Source organism: Ursus americanus, chromosome 25, assembly GCF_024610735.1.
Source record: "Ursus americanus isolate L20-20 chromosome 25, mUrsAme1.1.p, whole genome shotgun sequence".
NCBI lineage: Eukaryota > Metazoa > Chordata > Mammalia > Carnivora > Ursidae > Ursus > Ursus americanus.
Window position 1 is genome coordinate 3481365 of NC_142151.1, and position 27623 is coordinate 3508987.

Sequence of the window (27623 nt, forward strand, 5' to 3'; positions counted from 1 at the left end):
TCAACCACCCTGAGATCACAACCTGAGCCGAAATCCGGAGTCGGGTGTTTAACGGACTGAGCCACCCAGCGCCCCGAGTCTAACTAGTTCTTAATAATTTTTGAGCCAGTCTGAGATATTCCACCTCAAAAAATCAAATAATAGCAGTCTTTTCCTAATTCAGAGAAAAAAACCAAGTTAATGGATGGAATTCTCAATTGAAAGTTCCCCTCTCATATTTTCCTTGAACTTGTGGTCTCTGCGTCCATTTGTCTGCAATGGAGTGCTGGTAAACCACAGAGTGAATAAACAAATAGTGAAATAAGATTAATGGAAAAATCTGGCAACAGCTGACCAGTGTAATCGGACAGCTTTCTGTGGACACATCTGCTTGCGGTTGTGATCTCCTGTTTTGCACTATGATACATGTTTTGCACGTGAAATCGCTCCTGCTTCATGACGACACGGTGAGCAACATCAGGCTCCCAGTCCTGTAAACAGCGCGGTCTCCCAGGTGTTTCTCCACCTGGCAGCACTTCTCAGCAGCTGTTCCAGCTGGAGGCAGGCAGGGCCAGAGTCCAGGTGTGGGGAGAACTTGCCAGGAGGGGCGATGTCTGACTCTCCTGTCCAATTCCCAGGTGCCAGTGCACAGCGGGCAGGAACTTCCATGGGGGGGGGGCAGCAGAGCGAAGCAAGCAGGTTGATCCCCTCAGATGTAGATGGAGAAATGGAGCTAAGCAGAAAACTAATTTTCATACAAGAAGTAGCCCCTCCCCGACCCCAGAATAATTTCTTATTGAGCATAAGGCCCAAGACAAATACCTAAACTGGGGAATTTTCTTTTCTTTTTTTTTTTTTTTTAAAGATTTTTAAATTTATTTTTGTGACAGAGAGACAGCCAGTGAGAGAGGGAACACAGCAGGGGAGTGGGAGAGGAAGAAGCAGGCTCCCAGCAGAGGAGCCCGATGTGGGACTCGATCCCGAAACGCCGGGATCACGCCCTGAGCCGAAGGCAGACGCTTAACGACTGCGCTACCCAGGCGCCCCTAGACTGGGGAATTTTCAAGCACAGCTTCTCTGGTTCCTTTATTCTTGGCATTTGCACTTTCGGTGGCTGCCACAGCTCCCAACATCCCTGAGCTATGTCGGATACACCCCAATGACGTCCGAGTGCCAGTCCCGAGTGAAACCCCGTCCGCCACGCCCTGGCTGCTCCCCCACCTGAGCACGAGTGCCACGCAAAATGGGGAAACTGGCTCAGGGCCTAGCGCGTAAGGAAGGAGAAAGGGAGGTGGAAATTGACTTTGAAAAGCAATTAAGGGGTCTGCCAATCCAGAGGTCAGGTGGGGACCCAATGGAGGCCGACCCTTCTGAGGACATCACCCCCCAGGCCCGTCAGGGCGGAGCCAGCCTTGGCTCCTCCGTCCCCGCCTTCACTCGGGCATCGCTGGGTCTCGGCTTACCTGCCACGGTGTTAAGCTCTTGGAGGCCACTGGCTCCTCCCTGCTTTTCTGGCATTTGAGGACTCCTCTCACTTGGCTTATCAGACTGGATAAGACTCAAAGAAAGACACAGCACACAATTTTTAAATAACTTTATAATTTCCTGATGGATTTAGTTTGTGAATAAAAAAGAAAAAAATGGACAAAGTGTTTACAATAATTATCAAGGCAAAGTTGACTATAACACAATTTTTTTGTAATGTCATTAACCTGTCAGTAACACGACTCCGGCCGTCACACACACACACACACACACACACACACACACACACGCACACACACACAGTTGAAGGCAGCGGATGCATTTGCATCACAGACACCATCATTGCGGCTGCTACTGTCACCACAAGGAACTCAAGCTAGGAGTCCGCGCCCAGGGCCCCTCAGCCCCCCTCACTAAAGCGCAGCACTTGTCTTCCGAGGCAGGGGGGAGCAGATCCCAGGGAGACGGCTGGTCTCCATCCTGGACAGCCCAGTGTGCCCCAGTGGGCAGGCCAGCCAGAACGGGTTGGGGGTTGCCCTCAGGTAGGTCTAGCTGCGTCACAGCAAGAACGCAATACTGGTGTGGCGCGGAAAGAAGGGCTGGGCTCGCAGCGCTGGTGCTGGCCTGGGGTGAATTCTCTGGCTTCGGCAGGGATCCCGTCCTTTCCTGACCGTGGCATCTCCGGGGCCAAGAGAGACAGCCTGGGGCTGGGAGATGCAGGGCCTAAAAAGCTTAAAGCAAAGAATCTGGTGCCTGAAGCCGGAAGGAACTGAGATCTGAGTACAACTCATCCGCCTGGATGGCGGGCTCCAGGCTGGCCAGCGCTTGGCCGTGCCGGTCGGGTCACTGGATGATATAGCACCAAGTGGGCAGGAGAGAGCCTCTGCCGCCCGCACAGGGCTGCCGCCCACTGCGGGGCTGCAGAGCCAAGCCCGGGTTACCACACAGTATTAGGCACACTGAGCTGGGACCAAGGTGGGTTTGAGGGTGGTTAATGGGGTCACAAACTTTGAAACCTCTACCCAGAGGTCCCGAGGATGTAGAGGCGATCTCTGGCACAAGTGGGAATCTCTGAGCCCTGGATCCCAACTCCTTTTACTCAGCAGTTGTCTCCTTCACACAGGCAGTCACCCACCTGGAGGGGGGCCAGCCCAGCTGCCACCTTGGCCAACCTGGGAGGAGGGGGAGGAGTTCGGCTGCCCCATAGCTTGAATTCCTTTATTAACATGATATCGTTTTGCATTTCTTAAAACACAGCTCTTTAACTTTTCAGTTCTACAAACTACTTTTTAATATCTTAATAATGTCAACAATGGACACAATGTAACTGCCCCAATGCTCTGAACCACACAGACAATATCGACAAGCAGAGAAACAAAAGAGGAGGTGGGATGGGACAAAAATCCGCTCCTCCCAAATCAATCCCTAAAACCACCTTTCCCCCAAAAGAGTCAGGAAGAGAAATACCTACAAGAGGGTCACAGCACTCGCCAAACACATTGGAAAAAATCAGGAGACACTTGATTACTGTTTTGACACTAAAAAGTATGGAAACAGTTTTTGCTTAAAAAGAGTAAGTAAAGACAGCCATTTTGTTCAGAAGGATTTCCCTGTGTGTTTTTTCTTGCCCAGACATTCCCTTAGTCCGCGTGGGGAAAACTCCAGATTCCTTTTAAAACATTTCTTTGACCAGTTCAAGTCACTGTCCTGAGAAGCCCAGGGACTGGCAGTGATGGATGGGTTGGCCTTGCAGGCTTGGCAAAGGGCAGCAGGCCCTGCTGCGTCTACTCTGTCCTCATCTGCTTTTCCACAGCTCTGAACTCTTGCGGGTGGGAGGTGAGGCTCGGGAGGCAGACATAGAAGTTACTGATATCACGGACACAGGGCCCACTGTGACTCAGGAAGGTCACATTCTATGTGGCACCATATTCCTTGATTTGCTCTTTCCTCAGAACCCCCGAGGGGAGCCAGTGGGCCTGTGCCTCACTACTGGGGTCAAAGGGGAGGGCAGGATGGTTCTGGGATCAGCAGGACTCTCCAGCAGCAAACCCAAATGCCAATCCTGAACGTCATAGGGGAGGGATTAGCTCAGCAGTTGACTAAAACTTTGTGATGACTTCCTCTTCTTCGTCTCTCTGAGGAAAGGGTGAGCCAACGAGCTCCTTGTGGAAAACCAAACAGACTTAATTATTGACAAAAAGTGCCCAGTCACACTGCCACTATTGACCCTGAAGGCAGTCTTGGGTCCCCTCTGCTTTACTAGCATTTCTAAAGATCAAGTGTAAGGAAGAGACAGAAGCACTTAGCTCTTTGTTGGACTATAAGGTACCAGATAAAGGTTAGAGCCGAGATGGATTTGGGGACTCCCATTCATATTTAATATATTAAAGCCCATTTAAAATCTTTTCCGTTTCAAATGGTATCCAAGTCCTTGTAAATCTCAATTCAGATACTTCATCAAGAACTCAATGAGTACCTGGGATAGAGGTATATGAAAAGATGAGAAAAATCACATTGTATTTCTGCAGCCATGAGCCCCACATTGGATTCCACTCACTCTTCCTCTTCCTGTCCCCTTTTATGATGACCCTGATTTGGGGTACAGATCTTTAGGTGCTAAGGAGCAACTAGACCTGCCAGTGGAATGGATGAGTGTGGTGAATCTAACAGGCAACCTGCAGTGAGTTTGTGAAACCATGAACACCAGAAGAATGGCGTGCAATGATAAGTCTTTGTGTGATGGGAATTGCACATTTAGCAAAAGTTGGCTCAACGACTGATCTCAACTCAGTAAGATACTCTAAGTGCTAGACACTATTAATTTTTCCCTTGTAATATAAAGTCAGGTCATGTCTGCTATTAAAGTTTAGCCAGAAATTACTTTCATCTAGAACCAAACTGTCCCCAGAACCATTTGAGGTGCTAGGATGACCACCCATGAGGAATCAAGGAGATTCACAGAGACCAGACAGATGATGTTTGCCCAGAAATTTTTCTTCTCAGAAGCACTTGTTCAGAGGACTTCCATAAGGTTTTGGAGGGGAAACAACAGGAAGGGTTGAAATGAAAAGGGGAAGAAAGGAGGTGCAGTGAGAGTCACACACCCAGTGGGCAAGCGTGGCAGGTACTGTATTTGAGAGCAGAGACAGAATGAGCAGGACCTGGAGAGACAGTTCTGCTTGCTGTCCCCCAATCCCAGCGAACCTGCTGGAGAGCAGCAGCTGGGGCCAGGCCACTTCTCTGGGCATGGCCTCTGCTCCTGCCTGCTCTGTTCTGCGGGAGTCCTGTCAAGGGTGTCCTTATCCCTCAGTTCTTTGCATTATGGTAGATAAAGTGAGATGCTAATACTCCAGGCCTAAAATACTGGGAGCTTTCTACATGATTTATAGGCAGTGCAAGAAATACATGGAATTGAGGTGACTGACCACTACCTATCTAACCCCCCCATCTCCCACCTCGCCCGCTGCTGGCTGGCTGGGCTATCAGGAAGCATCTCAGTAAGAGGTTTATGAGCAGAGTCCATTTAAACCTTTGATAGGAAACATTCTACACTTTCTCACAGGAGAGACTGTTTTACAGCAGGGAATTAGGGCAGCTGGAGATATGACCATATAAGTTAACGGGACAGTCAAGGGCTCCCGGTGGGAAGATACCGGACTGATGGCCGTGGTGACTTTCCAGGCAGCATCAGATTCTCTGGGTGAGTAACCGGGGAGGGGGAAAGAGGGAAATGCAAGACAAAAACATTTAGCCCAGCAACTCTTATCAGAAGATGTGAGTGTCTGGTGGACGTCTGGCTGGAGAGGTGGTCAAAGGGCTAGATTTGGGTTAAGTGGTCTCTTTCTTGCCTGATTATTTATGACTGCCATTGTCTAAGCTTGGGAAGAATGCCCTTCAAAATACCAATACCTTCAACTGGATTTGCAACTTTAGGGTCCATTTTCTGATCTGCGACATGGAGCTGGCCAAGTTCCATGTGGTGTACATGGATGTGTTAAGAAAACACCATCCACTGCTGTAGCCTCAACACTACACTCCTGTGGGGTAACAACAACAAAAGTCCTGAACCACCAAGTAAGAGCCCACAGGCAAGGAAGTGACTCAGCCCCCTGCCCCCTGAACTCATTAATTCCACTATAATGAGAAATAAGAAAGGCTCATTTGTGAAAGATTTATCTGGAAAAGATAATTTCTACTGAGATAGAAGGAGCAGGGAGGGGAAGGGTATGCATTTGACTGCTTTGACTCAACCAGGTATGTCTCATAGAGTCCTTCACTTTTCTCCCTCACTGAAAAGAGACTTTTGTCAAGGATGGGTACCCAACAGTGACCTGCACACAGTAGGCATTTCACAAATATTCTCTGAATGAAAGAATGGAGGAAGGAATGTTTGTGGGATGAGAAACATTCATTTGTGCCAGAAGGAGGTTCCAGCCAATGCTCGAGGCTACGGTTCTGGGAGTGCACATCAAGAGTAAAGCTAAAAGGGAGGAAGGTGGGCCATAAACTTCAGCAAACACTGGGCTGCAAGAGTGTGGAACATGGGTGGTGGGAAGGCAGAAGCATTCTTCTGGGGCTCAGGGAACTAGAGTGCCAATGAAGGAGATGTTTAGGAGAAACCAGCCTGACCCCAGGGAACGGTCATCTTCTACAGAAGCAGAGCTGTAGGTGGTGACGGCAGAGTCTCACGTCAAACCCTTCTTCTCTTTCAGATCCAGCTATATGATCTGACAACCTAAGTATAATAAGGTCAAAGGTCTTAAGCAAGAGGGACCTGGGGGGGAACTGTCCACACCATCCTCTTCTTAACTGGCTGAGAAGAGCAAGGATGAGGGAGACAGACAGGGCTGGGTAAAGACTCCAAACTCGGGGTATTAGTGTTCACAAAGCCGTCATGAGGCCTGCTTGTAGCTCCCCTGCATAAAACATTACATGTGAAAGTAAGCAAAAGAGACAGTAAAAAGAAGAGTCAGTTTCTCTTTGTCCCTGTTCTCCTTTCCCCCCCTCTCTCTTTTTAAATTTTTTTTTTTTAATCCTTTTAGGAGAAAGCACCTGTTGTGATATTAGAACACTCAGCTCTCTAGTCCACTGGGAAGTTTCTTTCAATATGTTGAACTCCAAGGAGATTCCAGATTTAGTTCTCATGTCAAGGACAGAAGGAAAAAGGGCTCTCCACTCCATGTCTCTCTCTAAGGGCAGAACCACCAGCTCCCACAGTTCTCCACTGCTGATGACTGGATGGCAGTTCTTCATGGAAACTTGGCCACTTACTCACCCTGGACATCAGGAAAATTAGTGTAGAGACAATATCCAAAGTAGAAAGGCAGAGGTAAGATGTCAGCTGTAGAAAGGGTGCTGGAATCACACTTGAAGGGCCAACCAAGCTAGGATAGAGTTTATAGTGTTTGTTGGGTGCCAGGAAGTTTCTGGGTGCCTGTTCCTTACAGCTCTTCTTTCTCGGCTCCTGGATTTACTCTAGCAGGCTGCTGGGCTGGCCACTCCCCACGAAGCAGGGTCAGGACGACTCTTCCAGCGCATTGACCACTTGCTCCAGGATGTCGGGGCAATGATCTGCTATCTGCTGGAGAAGGGCATTGGCAAACTCCTGCAGCTCTGCATTGTCCCGTTCACCTTTTTCTAACTCATTCTGAAGCTGAAAGGGAAAGGAAAGATGGAGTTCAGAAAAACTAAAATGATCCTGTTCACACTGGGTTAACAATTATTGTTCATGAATAAGGAAATGGCATTTCCAACAACATGGGTGAACCTGGAGGGCATTATGCTAAGTGAAATAAACCAGAAAGACAAAATACTGCATGGTATCACTTATAAGTGGAATCTGGGGGGGTGGGTGGGGAGAGTCACACTCACAGAAACACAAAGTAGAACGGTAGCTACCAAGGACTGAGGGAGTGGGGGAAATGGGGACAGCTTGGTAAAAGGGTACAAACTTTCAGTTATAACATGAATAAGGTCTGAAGATCTAATGTATAATATGATAACTACAGTTGATAACACTGTACTATATACTTAAATATTCTAAGAGAGGGGCGCCTGGGTGGCTCAGTCAGTTGCGTGTCCGACTCTTGGTTTTGGCTCAGGTCATGATCTCAGGGTTGTGGGACTGAGACCCATGTTGGGCTTTGCACTGGCGAGCATGGAGCTTGCTTGAGATTCTCTCTCTCCCTCTCCCTCCGTCCCTCCCCCCACCTAAAAAAATAAATAAATATGCTAAGAGAGTAAAACTGAAATGTTTTCATAAGGAAAAAAAGGAGCTATGTAGATGCCAGATGTGTTACCTTGACTGTGGGAATCTTCACAATGCGCATCAAATCATCGTGCTGTACATTTATTACGTCAGTTTTGTCAATTAAACCTTAATAAAGCTGAAGATGAAAAAAGAAATGACCAAAAAAAGGATAGGCACTTTCTGTGGGAAGTCCTCCTGCATCAAAGTTCCCAAACAGGAAAGGGTACAAGTTAACATCGAGTGTTTGCTCATGGAGGGGTGACTAGTCCGAGTCCCAAAGGTGGTAAGCCAGCACCAGTGCTCTCACGCCAGGGGGAATGTTTTCTCCACTGTGTCACAATATCACACCATGCCCAGCACAGTGAGAGGGGCACACGCACGATCTCAGACCGGATCTTACTCTTGCATAATGGTCCTTTGTTCTAGGGAAACTTATATTTAAAAGACCTTCCCCGTTTGCTATAAACCACTTTTATTCAGTAAGTTAGACATCTGCTAATCTAGGCCTGCTAATTTAGCTAAAGAGATTACTCTGAGAAACACGTAAGATAGTCCTCTGTTCATGAGTAAGTGTAATTCTAACTTCCTATCATTTCAAACGCTCTCTTGGACATTCCTTCAAGCATTAAGCCAGCATTTATCGAGGGCCTCCTGTGTGCTAGGTGCTGAAAGATGAATGCATTTGGTCCTTGCCCCAAGATCCATGTAGGTTAATGGAAGAGACAGACACATACACAGCTAATTAATTCCCACAAGCGAGGCCTGAGCGCGTGGTACAGGGGAAGACGTAAGAATGACTGCTGCATCCTGGAGGGGTCAGGGAAGATGTTACTGCAGGCAGTATGTGGTGCGGATCCTGAGAGCTGAACAGGAGTTTGTGGGGGAGATCCAAGAAGAGGCCTTCAAGCAGATGAAAGAAATGCCGATGTGCAGAGCTACGGAGGGGCTTGGCACAGACCTCGGGAAGACAGACGCTTTCAGTGTGCTTGGAGCGTAAGGCAAGGGCATGTGTAGAGAATGACAGGACATCAAGATGAAGAGGCAGACCGGGGCCAGACTGTGGATGGAAAGCTCAGGAGTTTAGATTTAATCTGGTTAAAAAACGAACAAACAAAAAAGGAAGTCTAAGAGCTTTTAAGCAGCGCAGTGACACGGTCAGCTTCGGGTTCTCAGAAGAAAACCGTGAAGATAAAAACGCGTTAGACTGAACGGAAGGAAGAGTGAGCCAAGGGAGGCTACTGTGGCGAGCCCAGGGGCCATGGGCCAGGGCCAGGGGCGCGGGGGGCAAGAGACGTGCGTGAGCCTTCCCCAAGGTAGGACTGATAGGAGGTGAGGTTCAATGACAGGGGACGGAGGATCATTCTGACAGCTCTAGCTGGGGACATTAAACAAATAAGACTGAAAATACAAGAGGCAGAGCAGGTTTTTAGGAAAGCAAAGAGATTAAAAATTGAGTGTCAAGTGTATTAAGGACGCACGTTCTGGAGTTAGGCTGCCTAGGTTTCAATGTCAGTCGGCACTTACTAGTTTGTATGACCTGGACCTCTCTGAGGCTCGGTTTTCTCATTTATAAAATGGCGCAATAACATTTATAGGGCTGTTCTAAGGATTTAATGAGATATTCATATAAAGTGCAGTACAATGCCTGACACACAGAAAATGTTTGATAAATGTTAGGTGTTGTTATAATTATTGCTAAATTGGTAAGATTACCTTGACGGAGCAGGTCGATTAAAGAGCAAACAGAACCAAGTTTTAATTACACTGCTGACAGATTCTACATGCTGTGAGCCAAGGATGAGCTGCTTCTTCAAATATATCAAAGAGCTGGGAACGGATTTTGCAATCTTCTTTCTGTTAAATGTTGACTAAAACACCAGGACATGCAAGGACCAGATTTAGACTACGCTAAGTCTTGACGCATCTCAAGGTCTGGCTGTGTCGTATGAATGTGAGTCTCTAAAATGGGGAAACCAAAGAAATCAGGTGCCTTTTAAGTCCAACTGCACAGAATATAACACGGGAAGACTGCTAAGCCAGGAGGTTATGACCCTCAAATCTCTTGAACAGAACTGAAGGCCACCACACCAAGTAACGGAGGAGGCCGTACACCTGTACTGCTTCAGTTCCCCATCTCAATCTGTCCCAGGAACATTCCAGACATCTTTGGTTTATATTCTGAGCCAGGTACCTGCAGTTCACTCTCTACAAGTCACATATTTATTTCCTGTGAAATATTTTTTATCCCATTTGGCTTCTGTTAAGTAGGTAATCATGAAGTTACTAATGGATACATTTTTGTTTAATATTTTTTTCAGTTTTTTTTTTCTAATTTAAAAAGTATTACACACACATTGTAGAAAATTTGGAAAACAAAAGCACCAGGAAAAAAAATGAACTCTAATAACCACTGCTACATATTTTGTCATATATTCTTTGAGAGGTTGTTTTACTATACATACATATAATTTTAGAAACAAAATGGCAATGTCAGTATATTATTTGGGTACTGATTTTGTTTTCACCTAAAAATATATCACAAATACATTTCCAAACCAAATCCCAAAGGCTCTTTCGGAGCTTGATAATTAATTCTAAATTTATCCATATATATCACAGGAGCCAAGAAAATATTTGAAAGGAAGAAAAATGATTTGTGGACTGGCTTACCAGATTATAAAACATACTGCAAAAAGACTCTAATTAGAAGAGTACTGTACTGATAAAATTAGATCACTGGGATTTAGAATATGGTCAGGAGGCATCTGAAATCAATGAATTGTATTAGGTCAACTGGACCTAGCTGTGGTTGGATTTCTGCTCATACCATATATAAACATAAATTTCAAATTACCTAAAGATCTAAATTTAAAAATTATACTGCGAATACATATTCTTCTCATGCACATGCTAAACATCCTTCAGGACAGAGCATATGTAAAGCCTTGAAACAAACCTTAATAAATTTAAGATTGAAAGCACATCAAGCATATTTTCCAACCACATGGTATGAAACTAGAAATCAGTTACAAAAAGAAAGCAGAAAAATTCACAAATATTTGGAGATTAAACAACACGTGACTGAAAAATCAATGGGTCAAGAAAGAAATAAAAAAATACCATGGGACAAATAAAAATGGAAATACAATATACCAAATCTATGGGATACAGTAAAAGCATTTTTAAAAAAAGATTTATTTATTTGAGAGAGAGGGGGAAGTGGGGGAGAGGTAGAGAGAGAATCTCAAGCAGACTCCCCACTGAGCATGGAGCCCAACACAGGGCTCAATCCCACAACCCTGAGATCATGACCTGAGCCAAAGTCAAGAGTTGGACGCTTAAGTGACTGAGGCACCCAGGCGCCCCAACAGCAGTGCTTAAGAGGGAAGCTCATAGTGATAGATGCCTACAGTAAGAAGCAAGAAAGATCTCAACCTAACTTTATACCTCAAGGAACTAGAAAAAGCCCAAAGTTAGCAGAAGGAACAAAATAACAAAGATGAGAGTGGAAATAAATGAAATAGAGACTAAAAAGAAATAGAAAAGATCAATGAAACTAAGAGCTGGTTTTCTGAAAAGATAAACAAAACAGAAAAACCTCTGGCTAAACTTAACAAGAAAAAAAGCAAGAGAACTCAAGAAAATAAAATCAGAAGTGAAAGAAGAGATGTTACGACTTATACCAGGGAAATGCAAAGAATCAAAAAAGACTACTAAAAAAAATAAATGCCAACAAACTGGACAACCTAGTAGAAATGGATAAATTCATAGAAATACACAACCTCCAAAACTGCACCATGAAGAAACAAAAAATCTGAACCGATTCTCAGCAAGGGAACTGAATCATTAATCAACTTTCCAACAAACAAAAGTCCAAGACCAGATGACTTCACTGGTGAATTCTACCAAACATTTATGAAAGAATTAATACCAATCCTTCTCAAACTCTTCCAAAAATAGAAGAGGAGCGATACTCCCAGACTCATTTTGCAAGGCTGGCATTATCTGATACCAAAACTAGGAAAGGACACCACAAAGAAAGAAAATTGAAGGCCAATATCCCTGAAGATGCAAAGATCCTCAATGAAATATCAGCAAACTGCATTTAATACTCATTAAAAGGCCCATACACCATGATCAAGTGGGATTTATTCCAAGGATGCAAGGATGCTTCAACATCTGTAAATCAATAAATATGACACACCATAGTAACAAAATGAAGAATAAAAATCATACGATCATCTCAACAGATATAGAAAAAGCATTTGACAAAATTCAACATCCATTTATGATAACAACTCTCAACAAAGAGGGTAGAGTGAATATACCTCAACATAAAATAAAGGGAAAAAAGACAAAAGGACAAGTATTGGTATCAATGTATTATGAAAGTGGTACTACAAGCCTAATAACAGAGAAATGGGCGGAGGATATGAACAAAAAACTCACTGAAGAAATACAAATGGCTAATAAGCACATAAAAAATACTAAATTTCATTTATAATTAAAGAAATACAAATTAAACAAGATAGGGTTTTGTTCCCCCTATCACACTGGCAAAAGTTTTTGTAAGACTGTTAATAATCAGTGTTGGGGAAGTGGGTACTCTTTTTTTTTTTCTTTTTAAAGATATTTATTTATTTATTTATTTATTTATTTATTTATTTATTTATTTATTTATGTGACAGAGAGAGACAGCCAGTGAGAGAGGGAACACAAGCAGGGAGAGTAGGAGAGGAAGAAGCAGGCTCCCAGCAGAGGAGCCCGATGTGGGGCTCGATCCCAGAACGCCGGGATCACGCCCTGAGCCGAAGCAGACGCCCAACGACTGAGCCACCCAGGCGCCCCGGAAGTGGGTACTCTTATACTACTGTGGGAATATAGTGAGCAATCTGGTCTCATCAACCAAATTTAAACACAAATATCCTTTGACCAAATAATTCCACTTTTAAGAGTACATTCCATAGAAATATCAGTAAGAAATTCAAGAATGTATACACAAGTTTGTTTACCAAGACAATCAGAACAAAAATTTATTAACAACCTCCGTGTCAAACAAGAGGTGAGAGAGATCGATAAGTTTGGAGATCGATCGGTGTATCTATCTAATCTATCTACCGTATACGTAAAGAGAAATCCAAACTATGAAGAACGGCTAGTTTGAATGGATGGAAGGACTTTCAATTTTACTGTTTTTTTCTTAACTGAAGTATAGTTGATATACAATATTACATTAGTTTCAGGTGTACAATATAGTGATTTAACAAACCTATATGTTATACTATGCTCACCACAAGTGTAGCCACCATCTGTCACCATGCAACACTATTACAATACCATTGACTATATTCTCTATGCTGGACCTTTCATCCTCATGACTATTCATTCCATGACTGGAAGCCTGTATTTCCCGCTTCCTTTCATTCACTTTGCCGAGCCGCCTACCCCGTTCCCCTCTGGCAACCACCAGCTCATTGTACATACGGGTATGTTTCTGCTTTTTGTTTATTCATTTGTTTTGTTTTTTTAGATTCCACGTATAAGTGAAATGATATGGCATTTGTCTTTCTCTGACTTACTTCACTTTACATAATACACTCTATGTTCATCCATACTGTTGCAAGTGGCAAGATCTCATTCCTTTTTTATGGCCAATTGTATAAATATGTATATGTGTAGATACATCTGTCTGTCTTTCTCTATCACATATAAACATCTTCTTTATCTATTTCTCTATTGATAGTCACCTGGGTTTCTTCATAATGTGGCTAGTGTAAATAATGCTGCAATAAACACAGGGGTACATATATCTTTTCTAATTGGTGTTTTCATTTTCTTTTTTTTGAAGTATCTTTTTAAAAATTATGATTATGTTCAGTTAGCCAATATATAGTACATCATTAGTTTCTGAGGTAGTGTTCAACGATTCATCAGTTGTGGTGTTTTCATTTTCTTTGGGTAAATGGCCAATAGTGGAATTACTGGATCATATGGTATTTCTACTTTTAATTTTTTGAGGAACTTCCATTACTGTCTCCCACAGTGGCCGCACCGATTTACGTTCCCGCCAACAGTGCACAAGGGTTACCCTTTCCCCACATCCTCACCAACACTTGTTACTTCTTGTCTTTTTTATTCTAGCCATTTTTACATCACATCATCTCATCATGGTTCTGATTTGTATTTCTCTAATGATGAGTGATGTTGAGCATCTTTTCATGTGTCTGTTGGCATTCTGTATGTCTTCTTTGGAAAAATATCTGTTCAAGTCCTTTGCCCATTTTTAATTGGGTTATTTGGAGGGTTTTTTGGTGTTGAGTGGTATAAGTTCTTTATATATTTTGGATATTAACTTTTTACTGGATGTTCGGTTGCAAATATTGTCTCCCATTCAGTAGGTTACCTTTTTATTTTATTGATGGTTTCCTTCACTGTACAAAAGCTTTTTATTTTGGTGTAATCCCAATAGTTCAGTTTTGCTTTTGTTTCCCTCACCCGAGGAGACAAATCTAGAAAAATGTGGCCAAGACAAATGGCAAAAGAAATTACTGCCTATGTTTTCTCCTAGGATTTTTTTATGGTTTCAGGTCTCACATTCAGGTCTTTATTTATTTATTTATTTATTTTTTAAAACGATTTTATTTATTTATTTGAGAGAGAGAAAGCACGAGTTGGGGGGAGGGCACAGAGGGAGAGGGAGGGGAGAGGGAGAAGCAGACTCCCCACTGAGCAGGGAGCCCAACACGGGGCTCAATCCTAGGACCCTGGGATCATGACCTGAGCTGAAGGCAGACGCTTAACCGAATGAGCCACCCAGGCGCCCCTCTCACATTCAGGTCTTTAATCCATTTTGTTTACTCTGTACACTTTTGTACTGTTTAATTTCATACCACAAGCAGCATCAATATGATAAGAAATATGGACAAAAATATATAATATAAATATTCAAAGCTGCATGTATTTCTAAATGTAATTCTGATGTTCTAAGACACTGAAAAGGGACAAACAGAAATGTATAAAATATTCATACAAAAAGTATTGACTGTTTTGCCAATGAAAAGGAATTTAGTTCTGATACATGGTACAACATGAACCATGAATACACTATGCTAAATCAAAGAAGCTAGTCACAAAAGACCACATATTTTATGATTCCATTTTTATGAAACGTCCAGAATAGGGAAATCCAGAGTCACAAAGTAGATCAGTGGCTGCCTAGGGCTCAGTGGGATGGGGTAAACGGGAGTGATGGCTAAGAAGCACGGGTTTCTTTTCAGAATGATGAAAATGTTTGAAAATTGATGTGGTGATAGTGGTACAATTCTGAGAATGTACTAAACCTGTTAAATTGTGCACTTTAAGCAGGTGAATTGTATGGTGTGTGAATTACAGCTCAAGGACACTGTAAAGAAATGCTGAGGACTCTGTTCAATGCACTATGTAGCAAAAGCCCACAGACAGGTATAAAGTGCTACTGCCTTCAGTCTGGACAGAAAAAAAGGGGAGAAGGAAGGGAAAACTTCTTGAGGAATATGGCTGTTGACATGAGAGGACAGAAAAGAGGGCTGTTGTAAATGGAGAAATAATATAACTTAAGGGCATGGGGGAGGACATGCACTTGGCTGCTGGCTGAAGTTCAGGAATACAGGGATTACTGGGTCTTGACAGAAGCAATACCAGTCTTTGAGGGTGACAAAAGGCCCGTGGGCTGGCTAGGCCTGGACACGATCCCTCAGAAGACCCTCGTTCTGTTCGGTGGTTTCAATGAAACCACACCTAGGGCACTGTGTTCTATTTCAGGCACCTAATATTACCCAAAAAATGGAGACATACTGGAATAAGTTCAAAGGAAAATGGACAGCATGACTAAGAAGCTGAAAGGATCATTTTATGAGGCAGGATTAGAAGAACTAAGTGGTGGACCTGAACTAACGGAACACTAAGGGGCGGGAACGTGATTATGACCGACAAATGTCAGGAGCGTGTACTGAGAAGTGGGAGGAGTGATTTAGCACTGGAGGGGGAAGTAGAACTCAAAGTGATACAAAAAGCTTGGGAGGAAGGGGCGCCTGGGTGGCACAGCGGTTAAGCGTCTGCCTTCGGCTCAGGGCGTGATCCCGGCGTTGCGGGATCGAGCCCCACATCGAGCCCCACATCGAGCCCCACATCGAGCCCCACATCGAGCCCCACATCGAGCCCCACATCGAGCCCCACATCGGGCTCTTCCGCTATGAGCCTGCTTCTTCCTCTCCCACTCCCCCTGTTTGTGTTCCCTCTCTCGCTGGCTGTCTCTATCTCTGTCGAATAAATAAATAAAATCTTTAAAAAAAAAAAAAAAAAAAAGCTTGGGAGGAAACACCAGAGGCGGACTGTAAGACTATGCTTTTTCCAAGGGCTAATGAATGGTTTGCTTGGGAAAAGGTGTTTAAAAAGAGAGGGGATCAGAGGAATCACGAAGTTTAGAGAAGGAAGTGCTCCTTCATTAGCCGGAGTTGCTTTCCGTCTGGTGGGGCTTTCTCTGTTCTCCAGGGATTAGGCATGGTTTGCGTTTTATCTGCAAGCAACATTAGATGTGGACACGGCTGAGCAGGGAGAGAGTTCATCGGCACTTGATCCATTATATGCTAACATTTCCTGTCTTGAAAAAAATCTCAAAGATCAACTTTTCTTGTGAAACTGGAATTACTTTTAAAATGAGGATTTTTATTTTGATTTTGAAATGCAAAGCTTTAGTCATTCTGAAGTCAAAGGAGTACAGGAATGTGTGAAAGAAAAAAAAGAGCACTTAGGAAAGAAAGGCAATGTGAAGTAATCAAACTAAAAATGTAGACAGATGTGTTATGCAGTACAGGTGTGAAAACAAATCTTGAAATGTATTAGTACCTCGTTATTTTAAATATTTCTTTAGCATGTGCATCACAAGTTAAAAAAAGGGAAGTTTTTGTTTGGTATCAGTATGTAGCGGGTCCTATAGTTAAATTGGGAAAAGTGTGTTCTAGCTTCTGAAGTGTAATTTACCAGACCTCACTCAAGACGTTCTTGTTCCCTCTACCCCTTGCCCACTGCCCCATGCCCTGCCCCCATGCCTGCCTATTCAACTCTCACCTCCTCCCCAAAGAAAGGCCACTTTAGACTTAACATCAGAAAAGAATTTCCCCAAAAGTACAAACATGCATATAATTGGGATTCAATGAAAATGCTTATTATATCCTAGCTGCAATGAATTAAATCCTTTTCTCTCCCTCTTTCCCTTCCTTGTTAAAGCTGCATATCCACACTGAGTGGATATAAGACTGAGTAATCCAACAAGATCTTCCACTTCCTATTCTCTACTTTCTAATATTGGCAGGCTAACTCCACCACTGCAAGTACTGCAGTAAAAAATATTGTCTTCTTGGTAAAAACACCGTAATTATATGTAGCACGTTAAGTTTACACAATGCCCTCTCTAGATAAAAGATGCAATTTTCTGTGTATGTACTGAAAGCTTTGCAACTAAAGTGAACAACAAACTTAAAAACACTTCCAAAGTAAAACAATTTCCACTAAAGTGCAAAACAGACTTGTTCCCGTGAATCCTGCAGGCTCTTTCTAGAATTTGAGGATTAAATCCCTTATCTCAGCACCCTCGTTTCCTCCATATCTAAAATCTCTACTACAAACTCTTCCTCAAGTCTCTTGGGCACCTCAAGATTTAGTGGAAAAGCCCCCATCTATTAAGCCTTAATTTAACTAAGATACTCTGGCAGAGGGGATTATCGGAATAATAGATAAATAGGTATGCACAGTAGAGAAAATATAAATATGCTTTGCTCAAAGAAATAGGGACTTGAAAATGTGGGTTAGGGGTGACTGTGAGGGCAGCAAGTCTTGCTCCTCCAAACGTCCTGCATGTGGGTTTTGGTACCATTAGTGACAAAGGGCACAGCACTCATGATGGCTCAGTGCTGCTCACTGTGTAAGCAGCCAATGAGTCTGAGGAAATTGTTACTAAGATAATGCAGATGTGAAACACACTACCTCAAAATCACCTCACAACACTCCTTGCTTCTCATTTCTTCTCCAGGCTAACTTGAGCCACCCTTCCACGTCCCTGTCCCTTTAATTAACTCTGTGCTTCCAACCTCCCCTCTCCCCCGGTCCTTCACTATGGCTTCAGAAGGCACTCTCATCCCGACATCATCGAATCTGCTTCTCTTGCAAGCTAGTACCAATTTTCCTCTTTTTTTCACCATCGAACATCTCAGAGGAGCAGTCTACATTTGCTACCTCTGCTTGCCACTTCCTTCCTTAGCATCTAAGAATTTACTTTTTGCTATTCACTGAAACTGCTCTCTCAAAGGGTTACTAAGCTAAGACCTGTCCACTGAAAATTATCGAACATTATTTAGAGAAATAAAAGATATCTTATATGGAGGAATACAAGATGACCATGGATCAGAAGACTCAACAGCATAAAGTGTTAATTCTGCCCAAACTAATCAACAATTCAGTGCAGGCCAAATAAAAACTTTGGCAGGTGTGTGCATGCGTGCGTGTAGTGACAAGCTAATTCAAGAGGTACGTGGAAATGTAAACAGCCAAGAATAGCCAAAGCAATCTCAAAGACCAAAGTCAGTCATGAAGAAAAGTACTACTATAAAGCGATAGTTATGAAGATAGCTTGCTACCGGGACAAGAACAAGCATATAGACCAATGGAAGAGAGAAGGGAATCCAGAAAAATAGCTCAAACCTGGGAATAATCCAAATGTCCGTCAACAACTAGGTGACAATCTGTGGTATGTTCATTCATACAATGGAGGGTTGTACAGCAGTGAGAATGAACTATATACCTATGTATATCATAACAGACACGTTTCATAAACATGATGTTGAATGAAAGAAGCAAGACACAAAAGAGTTCACACTGTATGATTCCGGGTATATGAAGTTAAAAAACAGGCAAAACTGACCTTCAGTGTTAAAGGTCAGCTCACCCATGGAGGGTGGAGTAGTGGCATGACAAGAGGCTTCTGAGGTACTGGGAACTTTCTGCTTCTTGTTCCGGATGTTCATTACATGACTGTGTAAAAACTTGTTGAGTTGCATCTTATCATCTGTGTATTTTTTTGCACGCATGTCATAAAGAAACGCAAAAACCAAAACCGAACCTCAAGGATTCCCTAACAACACAATCCAATGGCTTTAACGGTCTTCAACCTAATTGAACTCCTTTGGGCTCTTTGTTCTAGTAACACCTCTTTCTAAAATCTCTCTCCCTCTTGACTTTCTGGCTCTTCTCTGCCTGTCCTTATACTTCTTCTCTGTCCTGCTGCTGTTCCTCTTCTTTCTGCTTCCTCCTACACATGCAGGGGTTTCCTGAGCTCAAGGGGGGACATTCCTTTGTTCTTCCTCTTTTGTCCTGTGCTTGGGTAACACTGTGTATCTTTAGCTTTATCAAGTGGTGGTAAGACCAGGTAACTTACTGGACACTTATTATGGGCCAGGTATTATTCTAAGTGCTTTAGTGCATTATTAACACATTTAATCTACTTTCTTTGCCAATTATTTATTTTGAGGTGGATTTTTGTGGGTTTTGTGGGATCTGAATAACTTTTAGCATAGAAGGTTTCACACACATAACAAAAGAAAACAGTAAAATAACCCATACATGACCTAAACTTAAGGATTATCAAGGTATGTCAATATAATTATATTAACTCTAACTCCCTTCTCTCTCCGGAGTTCGACCCGCATTTTCAAATGTTTAATAAACACTTCCTTGTGAATGTTCCACTTACACATCAACTCATGCTGTTCATATTGTTTAATAAGCTATTGTTTTCATTTAATAATTACTACAAATAGTTTTTCATGTGATTAAATATTCTTCTAAAACACAATTTTTAAATGGGTCATACTGTAATCCATTTTATGGATGTATTATAATTTAAATAATTCATTAGAAATTTAGTTTGTTTTTGATTTTTCATTACTACAAATAGTAACATGTTGAGTTTGCTAGTACATAAATCTTTGCATATTTATGATCGTTTTCTTAAAATCCTGGGTCAAAGGGTATACACCTCTTCAAGCTTTTGACGTGTTACCAAACTATTCCAGAAGAGCTGTACTAATTTTCAGCCCACAGGCAATGAATAAGGGTGCTCATTTCCTCACCCACCCAATATACTGGGGCAATACACACACACACACACACACACACACACACACACACACCAAACTTGCTGATATGATGGGGCTATTTTCATTTGCAGTTCTTTGTAATTCTTTTCATTTGTAGTGAAGCCAAAAACTGAGGCCAAACGTTTATAAATATATTTATTGGCCATTTCTTCTTCTGGGAAATTTCTGTTAACGCCCTTTCCAGGCTATGTTTCTTTTGGTTTAGTTTCTTCCTTGCTGATCTCCTGGTCACAGCCCAAACATAAGCTCTCTTATCCTAGTATCTTTTGCTTATTGTAATAGCTTCACAAAGACCGTCAACCTTGGTTTGTAAGAGCACTCTTTCTAAAACAGGTTGGGTTAGGTTCCCTCTCCTCCTCTTCCAAGATCTTAAATGATTACCTACTTATAATCCAATCTCTTTGGCCTAGCAGCCACATCGGACTCCATCCTACTTTCCCAATTTCATCTCCTGGTATATGCCCTCCTCTTTGCTTTTATTTTGATGTGTTTCCCTTATCCTAGAATGTGGACAATCTTCCCTCCTACACCCCTCTCTTCCCTATGTTACTCATCCTTCATGACCGAGCAACTGGCTCTTCTCTCTGTGAAGCCTTCTCTGTTCAGAGGTAAATACTGCTCAAGTATTAAATTTGGTCTTGTGTTTCAAGAGTTGGATATTTGTTTAATTCCCCAACTCGTCTTCAAATTCCTTGACAGGTTCTTTTTTACAGACCAATGCTGCCTAGCAAAATACCCTGCCCAAAGCTGGCGACCGAGAAGTGACTGGTGCATAAAGTGAAGGAGCATGCTAATCCTGGAGGGAAAACACTGATAACTTTCCAAAGAGCTTTTTAAGGTAAAATGTGAAGTATCTCAAAATCGAGACAGTGTGATGAAGCAGACCTTACAGCAGGGCACATAAACTGTATACTATGGCATCTCACTTGGTTTAAACTTCTCAGAAAATGGGACATGGGCCAAGTAAAGGATACTAAGGTGGTCTCTGGCAGGAATTTTCTGGCTTTGTCTGCTGAATGTTATTATAATGTATTCTGTTCTTAGTAGCCATTCCAGCCCTCCCTGAACTCAGAGTAGTAATATGATTTCTAGAGGGACTTGAGCCAAGAATCACAAATGCAAAAGCAACTCAATCTGAAAGCTTGAAGCAACACACGCTAGAAGTGTGTGAACACAAGGGAAGGAGAGAATGCTTTAGTCTCCACCACTGCTCAGGGGACAAGTGGACAGAGGAAGCGCAGAAAGAAATGGGTATTTCAGAGATGCTGTTTTACAACCTCGCACCATGCAGAATATTGTCATAAAGGCTAGCTGTAAGGGAAACCAACTGAGTTCCCTTCCTGCTTTCAATGTTAGGGTGGTTCTGTGTCAGACAACAGAGCTGAGGGTGTGAAGAATAATAAGGAACGTAGCTGCACTGAATGGAGGAACAGAAGTACAGCTGACGGATGGGCTGACTGATGCAGGCAAATTGCCCCAGAACATGTACTGCTCAGCACAGGTCATGATTTCAGAATGGCTACTATATCTCACCATAGCCGAGTGAAGGCATAGGGAGAGCTAACAGAAATTCACAAAATTAGAGTCTTAAAGGAGAGAAAATAGCTTTATTTCAAGGTAAAGAGCTCTGTTCATCGTCACAGGGGGTGAGGTGAAAGAAGAGGATGTATGGATGGCTATGAAGAAGGGACGGTAAAGAGATGCAGCTGAATGAATTCAGTTGTGGTTGACAGTGACTCAGATTAATTCCTTTCTGAGGATGGTTTTGTGGTGGGCAGGAAATTATACAGAGATGTTTAGTTTGGCCGAAGCAGACAAGACTCTGACCTTGAGGTTTTTAACAGCTAGGTCCCAGGATGCATAGGCCATGAGGTCTGAGGTGGTAACTGGCATGATAATTGGAGCCTTTTGGAGGTTATAGATCAAGCTGAAATGGTTCTCGACCGTGGCCAGATCTGGGCTAGAGCCCCCCAGCCCAAACCAGCAGGCTGTGCAACCACATCTGCTTAGGAGATACGAAGACATGAAAGAACTTCTGAGTCTGGATTTTCGAAAAACCAGAAAAAACTAGAATAAAATGAAATGCCTTTTGCCGTATCTGTTGATAAAACATAAAATGCATGTGGTCAGAGGGATCTGAGCACATGGTGGGTATTTCTTGTCTAGTCACTTACTTTTTGGCAGGTATTTGGCTACTTTTCCACTCTTTAGAGTCCCTCTAGCATTTAGTACCAGGGAAAACTAAAGTTGCTCTTGAAATATCTGTCCTATGATTATTTCCCACACATTACAATTAACTCCAAAATCCTTTCTTCCTTGGTATTTCAAGTCTGAGCTTGCAGCCTGAATCCCCTAGTTTTCTTCCTGAAGTCTCCATCTGCCCTAGTTGCTTGGTATGTGGAGCCTGAAGCAACTGCCACCACGGCCTTAGGCTCTTGCAATTCTGAGTGGAAGCGGTCATGATCATGAGGTTGCTATGGGGCCTTCTCCTTCCCCTAACTTGTAATGAACTCCTTTGTCAGGCAATGTCTGATTTTGTTCTCATAAGAAGGAAAGGTTAGGGATGCCTGGGTGGCTCAGCTGGATGGTGGCCGACTCTTGATTTCAGCTGGGGTCATGGTCTTGGGGTCTCAAGGTCATGGGATTGAGCCCTGCATCGGGCTCCATGATCAGCACGAGTCTGCTTGCCCCTTTCCCTCCCCCTCTGGCCTCCTCCCACTGCTTAGCACTCTCTCGTGTTTTCTCTTACTCTCTCATAAACAAACAAATAAATAAACAAATAAAAATCTTTAAAAAAAGGAAGGAAAGGCTATTTGTTGTCTTAGGCCAAAAGTAAATAAGATGTTGCTGCTTTTCCACAACTAATCTTAAACAAAATGGCATAATAAAAACAAGAGTTGAGCTCCATTCCACCAAGGGGGCCTGTATATACATGACCCACACTCAAAATTCCACTGCCGAACAGTATGACATTCCAGAGATCTCCCCAAGATTCATTTGGTTTTATATAACCAAAGGAACTTTCTCCTTTCATTCCCTCATGACAGAAGCATCAAGGTAGGAGGGAACCACAGGTACCGAAGCCTCTCAAAGCAAGAAAATCATACATATTTTCTAGTATTTTTGTGTTGTATTAGCATTTTTCTAGTATTTTCTAGTACTTTCAAGAGCATGTTATGCCTGGCACACAGCAGGTGCTCCCCAAATACTTACTGAATGCATGCCATATGCCTTGGCGTAGCTAGATTTCTCTATGTATTTTTACCTTTCATTTTCAAAGGTTAAAAAGAAAACAACAAAAGCAACTCAAGAGTTGCTCTCTTTCTTAGCTGTGGCTCTGAAAATTCTGCAGTGCCGCACTGGCAGCTCCCTAGCTCTGACAGAAATAAGTAGTTACGATTTTTAGTGGACCTATATTAACACAAAGCATGTAACTTCGTTTTCTACACTAACCCCCTCCCCAACAAAATAGCAAACAGAACTACTGATTTTGAACTTGAGAATTATAAACCTGGCACGGGAGCTAAGAACTACTTGAATTTTCTAGCTTTGCAAGTCAGACAACCAAGGCCTAAGGAGGCACAGTAGCTATCGAGTTTAGACTGACAGAAGTGTTTGCCTCAGGATCACTTGTGTGTTATCCTTCAAGTCCAACCACCGAGTAGCTAGGGGCTCAAACTCTACTGTCTTCAGATGCACAAGGTCTCCCTAGAGAAGAGGAAGTCTCCCCTGCCTCAGAGAAAAGTACTACAAGAAATCTGGTCTTGCTAGCTAACTATCAGACCTCTTAAGAGTTGTCATATTGGGGTGCCTGGGTGGCGCAGTCAGTTAGGCATCTGACCCTTGGTTTGAGCTCAGGCCATGATCTCAGGGCTGTGGGATCAAAGCCTGCATCGGGCTCCGCACTCAGCGCAGAGTCTGCTTCAGATTCTACTTCCCTCTCCCTCTGCCCCTCCTGCTCATGCTCTAAGTTAAATAAATAAACCTTAAAAAAAAAAAAAAAGTTCACCTAAGAAAAAAGTTTTCTAAGTTAGAGTCAGTCATGATTTTGTGAAAGGCAACAACTGAGAGGTCGAGTAACCCAGGTAAAAGTGGTAAAATGAATTGGGGTCAGTGGCAATCTATGGGACCAAAACACATGTTGCTAATACCTGCCACTGTACATTAATCTCCTAACATACGGCAGAGCTGGAGCCAGGCAAGTACAATGGATGTGACAATCCAGATTTAGACACTTATCTGTACATAAACCAGCACAAACTGTTGCTTTCTGAGAACTCTATTTTGTATTTGCAGATGTCACTAACATTTTAATTTCTAAGCTACTTATGTCTAGACACCTCAAAAATGCTGGCTGCTGCTTTCCTGCCTAAAGCATTCTTCCCTTGCTGAGGCAATTTGAGTGTTTTCTGTGTGGTATTCTGTGCCTGTAAGAAACTCTCAGGTTACTGTCTTTCCTAAAAGACTGTATCTTTTTTTAAATTAATTAATTAATTAATTAATTTGACAGAGATAGAGACAGCCAGCGAGAGAGGGAACACAAGCAGGGGGAGTGGGAGAGGAAGAAGCAGGCTCATAGCGGAGGAGCCTGATGTGGGGCTCGATCCCAGAACGCCAGGATTATGCCCTGAGCCGAAGGCAGACGCTTAACTGCTGTGCCACCCAGGCGCCCCTAAAAGACTGTATCTTGATATAGGTGTTATACCTTCTCTGAGCAAGTGAAGGAAGAGAGTGAACAGAGGAGTATGGCAAGAAAGCAGAAGACATGTCTGCAAAAGATAAAAGTGGGACTAGAAACCCCCATAAAACCCAACAGGAGAGGGGCACCTGGGTGGCTCAGTCGGTTCAGCGTCTGCCTTTGGCTCAGGTCATGATCCCAGGGTCCTGGGATTGAGCCCCACATTGGGCTCCTTGCTCAGCAGAGAGCCTGCCTCTCCCTCTGCCCCTCCCCCTGCTTGTGTGGTCTTTCTCTCTCTCTAATAAAATAAACAAAATCTTAAAAAAAAAAACAAAACCCAATAGGAGATTTACATTGGTCTGTCTGGTCCCGGATACAGGAGAATGGGGAATCATCTGTAGTCTAAGAATGTTCCTGAACATCAAGGGAACTGTGATTATCATCCCACTCAAAGAAAAAGCCTATAGTTGATGAACACTGTATTGCAGAACGGAAATTTGCTGAGACAGTAGAACTTAAAAAAAAAAAGTAAATATGTGAGGTGATGGATGTGATAAGTAACTCAACAGGGGGAGGGGGATCCTTCCACAATGTATATCAAGTCATCACATTGCACACTTTAAACATCTTAATATTTTGTCAATTGTACTTCAGGAAAGCTGAAAAGAACCAGCCAGGTATCCATCTGGGTGGGGTGCTCACATGAAGCACACACCTGAGGCAGAGCGATGGATGGGATGGTCTCCGCAAGGCTTTACCAGATCAGAGACTTGCTGAGGTAAGTACTTGAGGCTGGAGAAAGTGTAGAGTGTTACAAACAAAATTCAGCTAGGCAGAATTTTAATATGGTTGCCTAAGGTGATTGGTAGTATCTCACATTATCTCTTAGAATCTGTTAACTGACGTAAATAGAGACACTAAAATTAAGGGCCTGTCATTATCGAAATGGAGAAAATTCCCCTCCCTGCCAAAGGGATCCATCAGAACAGCAGCAGAGTTCCGGGAATCGCAGACACAGACAGGCTAGCTAGCCAGCCCAGTGTATTTGGTTTGGCTCTCAGAAAAGAAAAGTGTCAAAAGGGAGAGGGTGAAAAAAAAACAACCCAAACAACTAATAAGAAATCTAATGCTGAAACTGTCAGGGCGGTAAGAACAAGGCTTTGTTGCAGCTGAGATTTTAGTGCTAAACCAGCACAAAGCCTGATCCAGTTCCAGCTCATCTCTCTGGCCAAGCAGGAAGAGAGAAGGAAATTTCCTCCACCACAGTGGCATGCGTTCAATGTACACTCTCTGTCCAGAACTGCTGTCTGCTGTTTCCAGCACCTGGATCTAATCCTGGGGTGAGTGTGGCAGGGAGAGACTGGAAAGCCTCCCACAGGGAACTATGGATCTTGCTTGAGTTTTTCTTTTTTTTCTTTTTTTACTGCCAACCTGATACATTCCCTGGGTGGTGTCTCCTGACTTCTTGGTGAGATGACAAAATGACCCTTGAGTGTGGTACACGTTGTTGGCCCAGTAATTCAGAAGGGCCTTGGAAGGGGTGCCATTACTGACCAAGGCTTTGGAGTCATGTGGACTGTTCTGAGTGACTCCTCTGGGTACACGTGGCCATCTTATGGAGGACCATGAGTAGTTGTGAGGGGCAAGCATAATATAGTGATATAGTAAATATATCATGGAGAAAAACAACATGGAGAAGGTTGGGGAAGAGGCAGGCATCTAGAGTTGTATGTAACCAATCTTGGACTGCTAAAGGAAGAAAATATGTGATGTGATTCGAAAGTTCTTGGGGATGGTTGAGGTTGAAAGAAAAATATTCCCATAGCCTCCTAATGCTCAGAAAATTTTGTAGTCAGTGTTTACTTAGGAGAAGGGTGAGAATGAGAGACTCCTGGGATATTTCCAGTCCAGTCTGGCTCAATGAATGCTAAGGCTCACCACACTCATGAGCATAGTTCCCCCAGAAAGTGTGGGCAAAGCCATGGCAGTCCAGAGCTCAAGTGGCCTCACCCAGCTTCATTTCCACATGGAAAGAATGACCAAGCCTGAGAAGGAAAGTCCACACCAAAGCAAGTACTTTATTGAAAAGAAGGATCACCGGATCTTTCCTCTCTCTACTTTTCTTCCTGAGGAAGCAGCTGGAGGGGAGGTGAGCTCAACCTTCAGAAGCAGCCAAGTGAGAAAGTGAGCTCTTCAAGAGAAGATGGAGAAGTCATGGGATCATCCCACCACACAGAACCCAAGGAGGCCAAATAAATACCCCAGCAAGTCCTGCATGTGGCTCTTCCCAAGTACCCCCAGTGCCTACAGGACTGCTGCCTGTGGGCTGCACTCCCCTGGATGGTACCGAAGAGCCAAATGCTAACGGTTCGACTGAGTGTGCAGGGAGCAGGAGAGGTGTTGGCAAAGCTGCAGCCCCGAGGGAAGTTACAGAAACTTTTTACCAAGTAGTTTAAATGATCTACCATGCATTTTCCTCCCCCAAAGAAAGTCACAGTGCTTGGTCTGTGCACAATGCAGAAACCCCACAAGCATCTCTCTGCTGTGATCCATTACCGACACATACTCTGCTCGGACTAGAAGGCAAATGGCCTTGCGGCATCCTGCAGGTGATTTCACATCACTGTAGGAGAATACCGTTATTACTAGGGCCTCCTCTGACTGGCTAAGAGGATCTTCTTCTAAAGGGGGCTTCAAGTGCAAGAGTGGGAGAAGGTCTGAAATGGAAGGAAATGTCCAGTCCCTACTGTGCCACTTAACTTTATATCTTGGGCAGGTCACTTCACCTCTCTGGCCTCAGGCTTCTTGTGTGTAGAAGAAAAAAAAAGGGGGGGGGGATTCGAAGATCTCTAAATTCTCTCCAGCTTTATCTATGAATAAATATAGCTCATTCCTGATAAAATACCGTTAGAACAGTGATCCCCAACTGAGAGCCTGCAGGCTATTTCTAGTTAGAGGGATTTTTCAGAACTCATGAAGACTTCACATTGTGTCTTCTCTGCGTCTCATCACGGGATGCTAGAAAAAACCTAGTACCTTAATC

At 43.2% G+C, this 27623-nt stretch overlaps 1 protein-coding gene across 7 annotated transcripts in view; it reads right to left on the reverse strand.

Moving 5' to 3' along the window:
- Positions 1–1558: 1558 nt before the first annotated feature.
- ERC1 (ELKS/RAB6-interacting/CAST family member 1) overlaps positions 1559–27623 on the reverse strand; it is a 554385-nt gene continuing 528320 nt past the window's right edge. For all 7 annotated transcript variants that reach the window (XM_087855512.1, XM_087855510.1, XM_087855513.1 and 4 more), the window contains one exon: positions 1559–7117. In XM_087855512.1, coding sequence (XP_087711638.1) covers positions 6980–7117 — 138 coding nt within the window. In that variant the 3' untranslated portion in view covers positions 1559–6979. The remainder of the gene's footprint in view (positions 7118–27623) is intronic.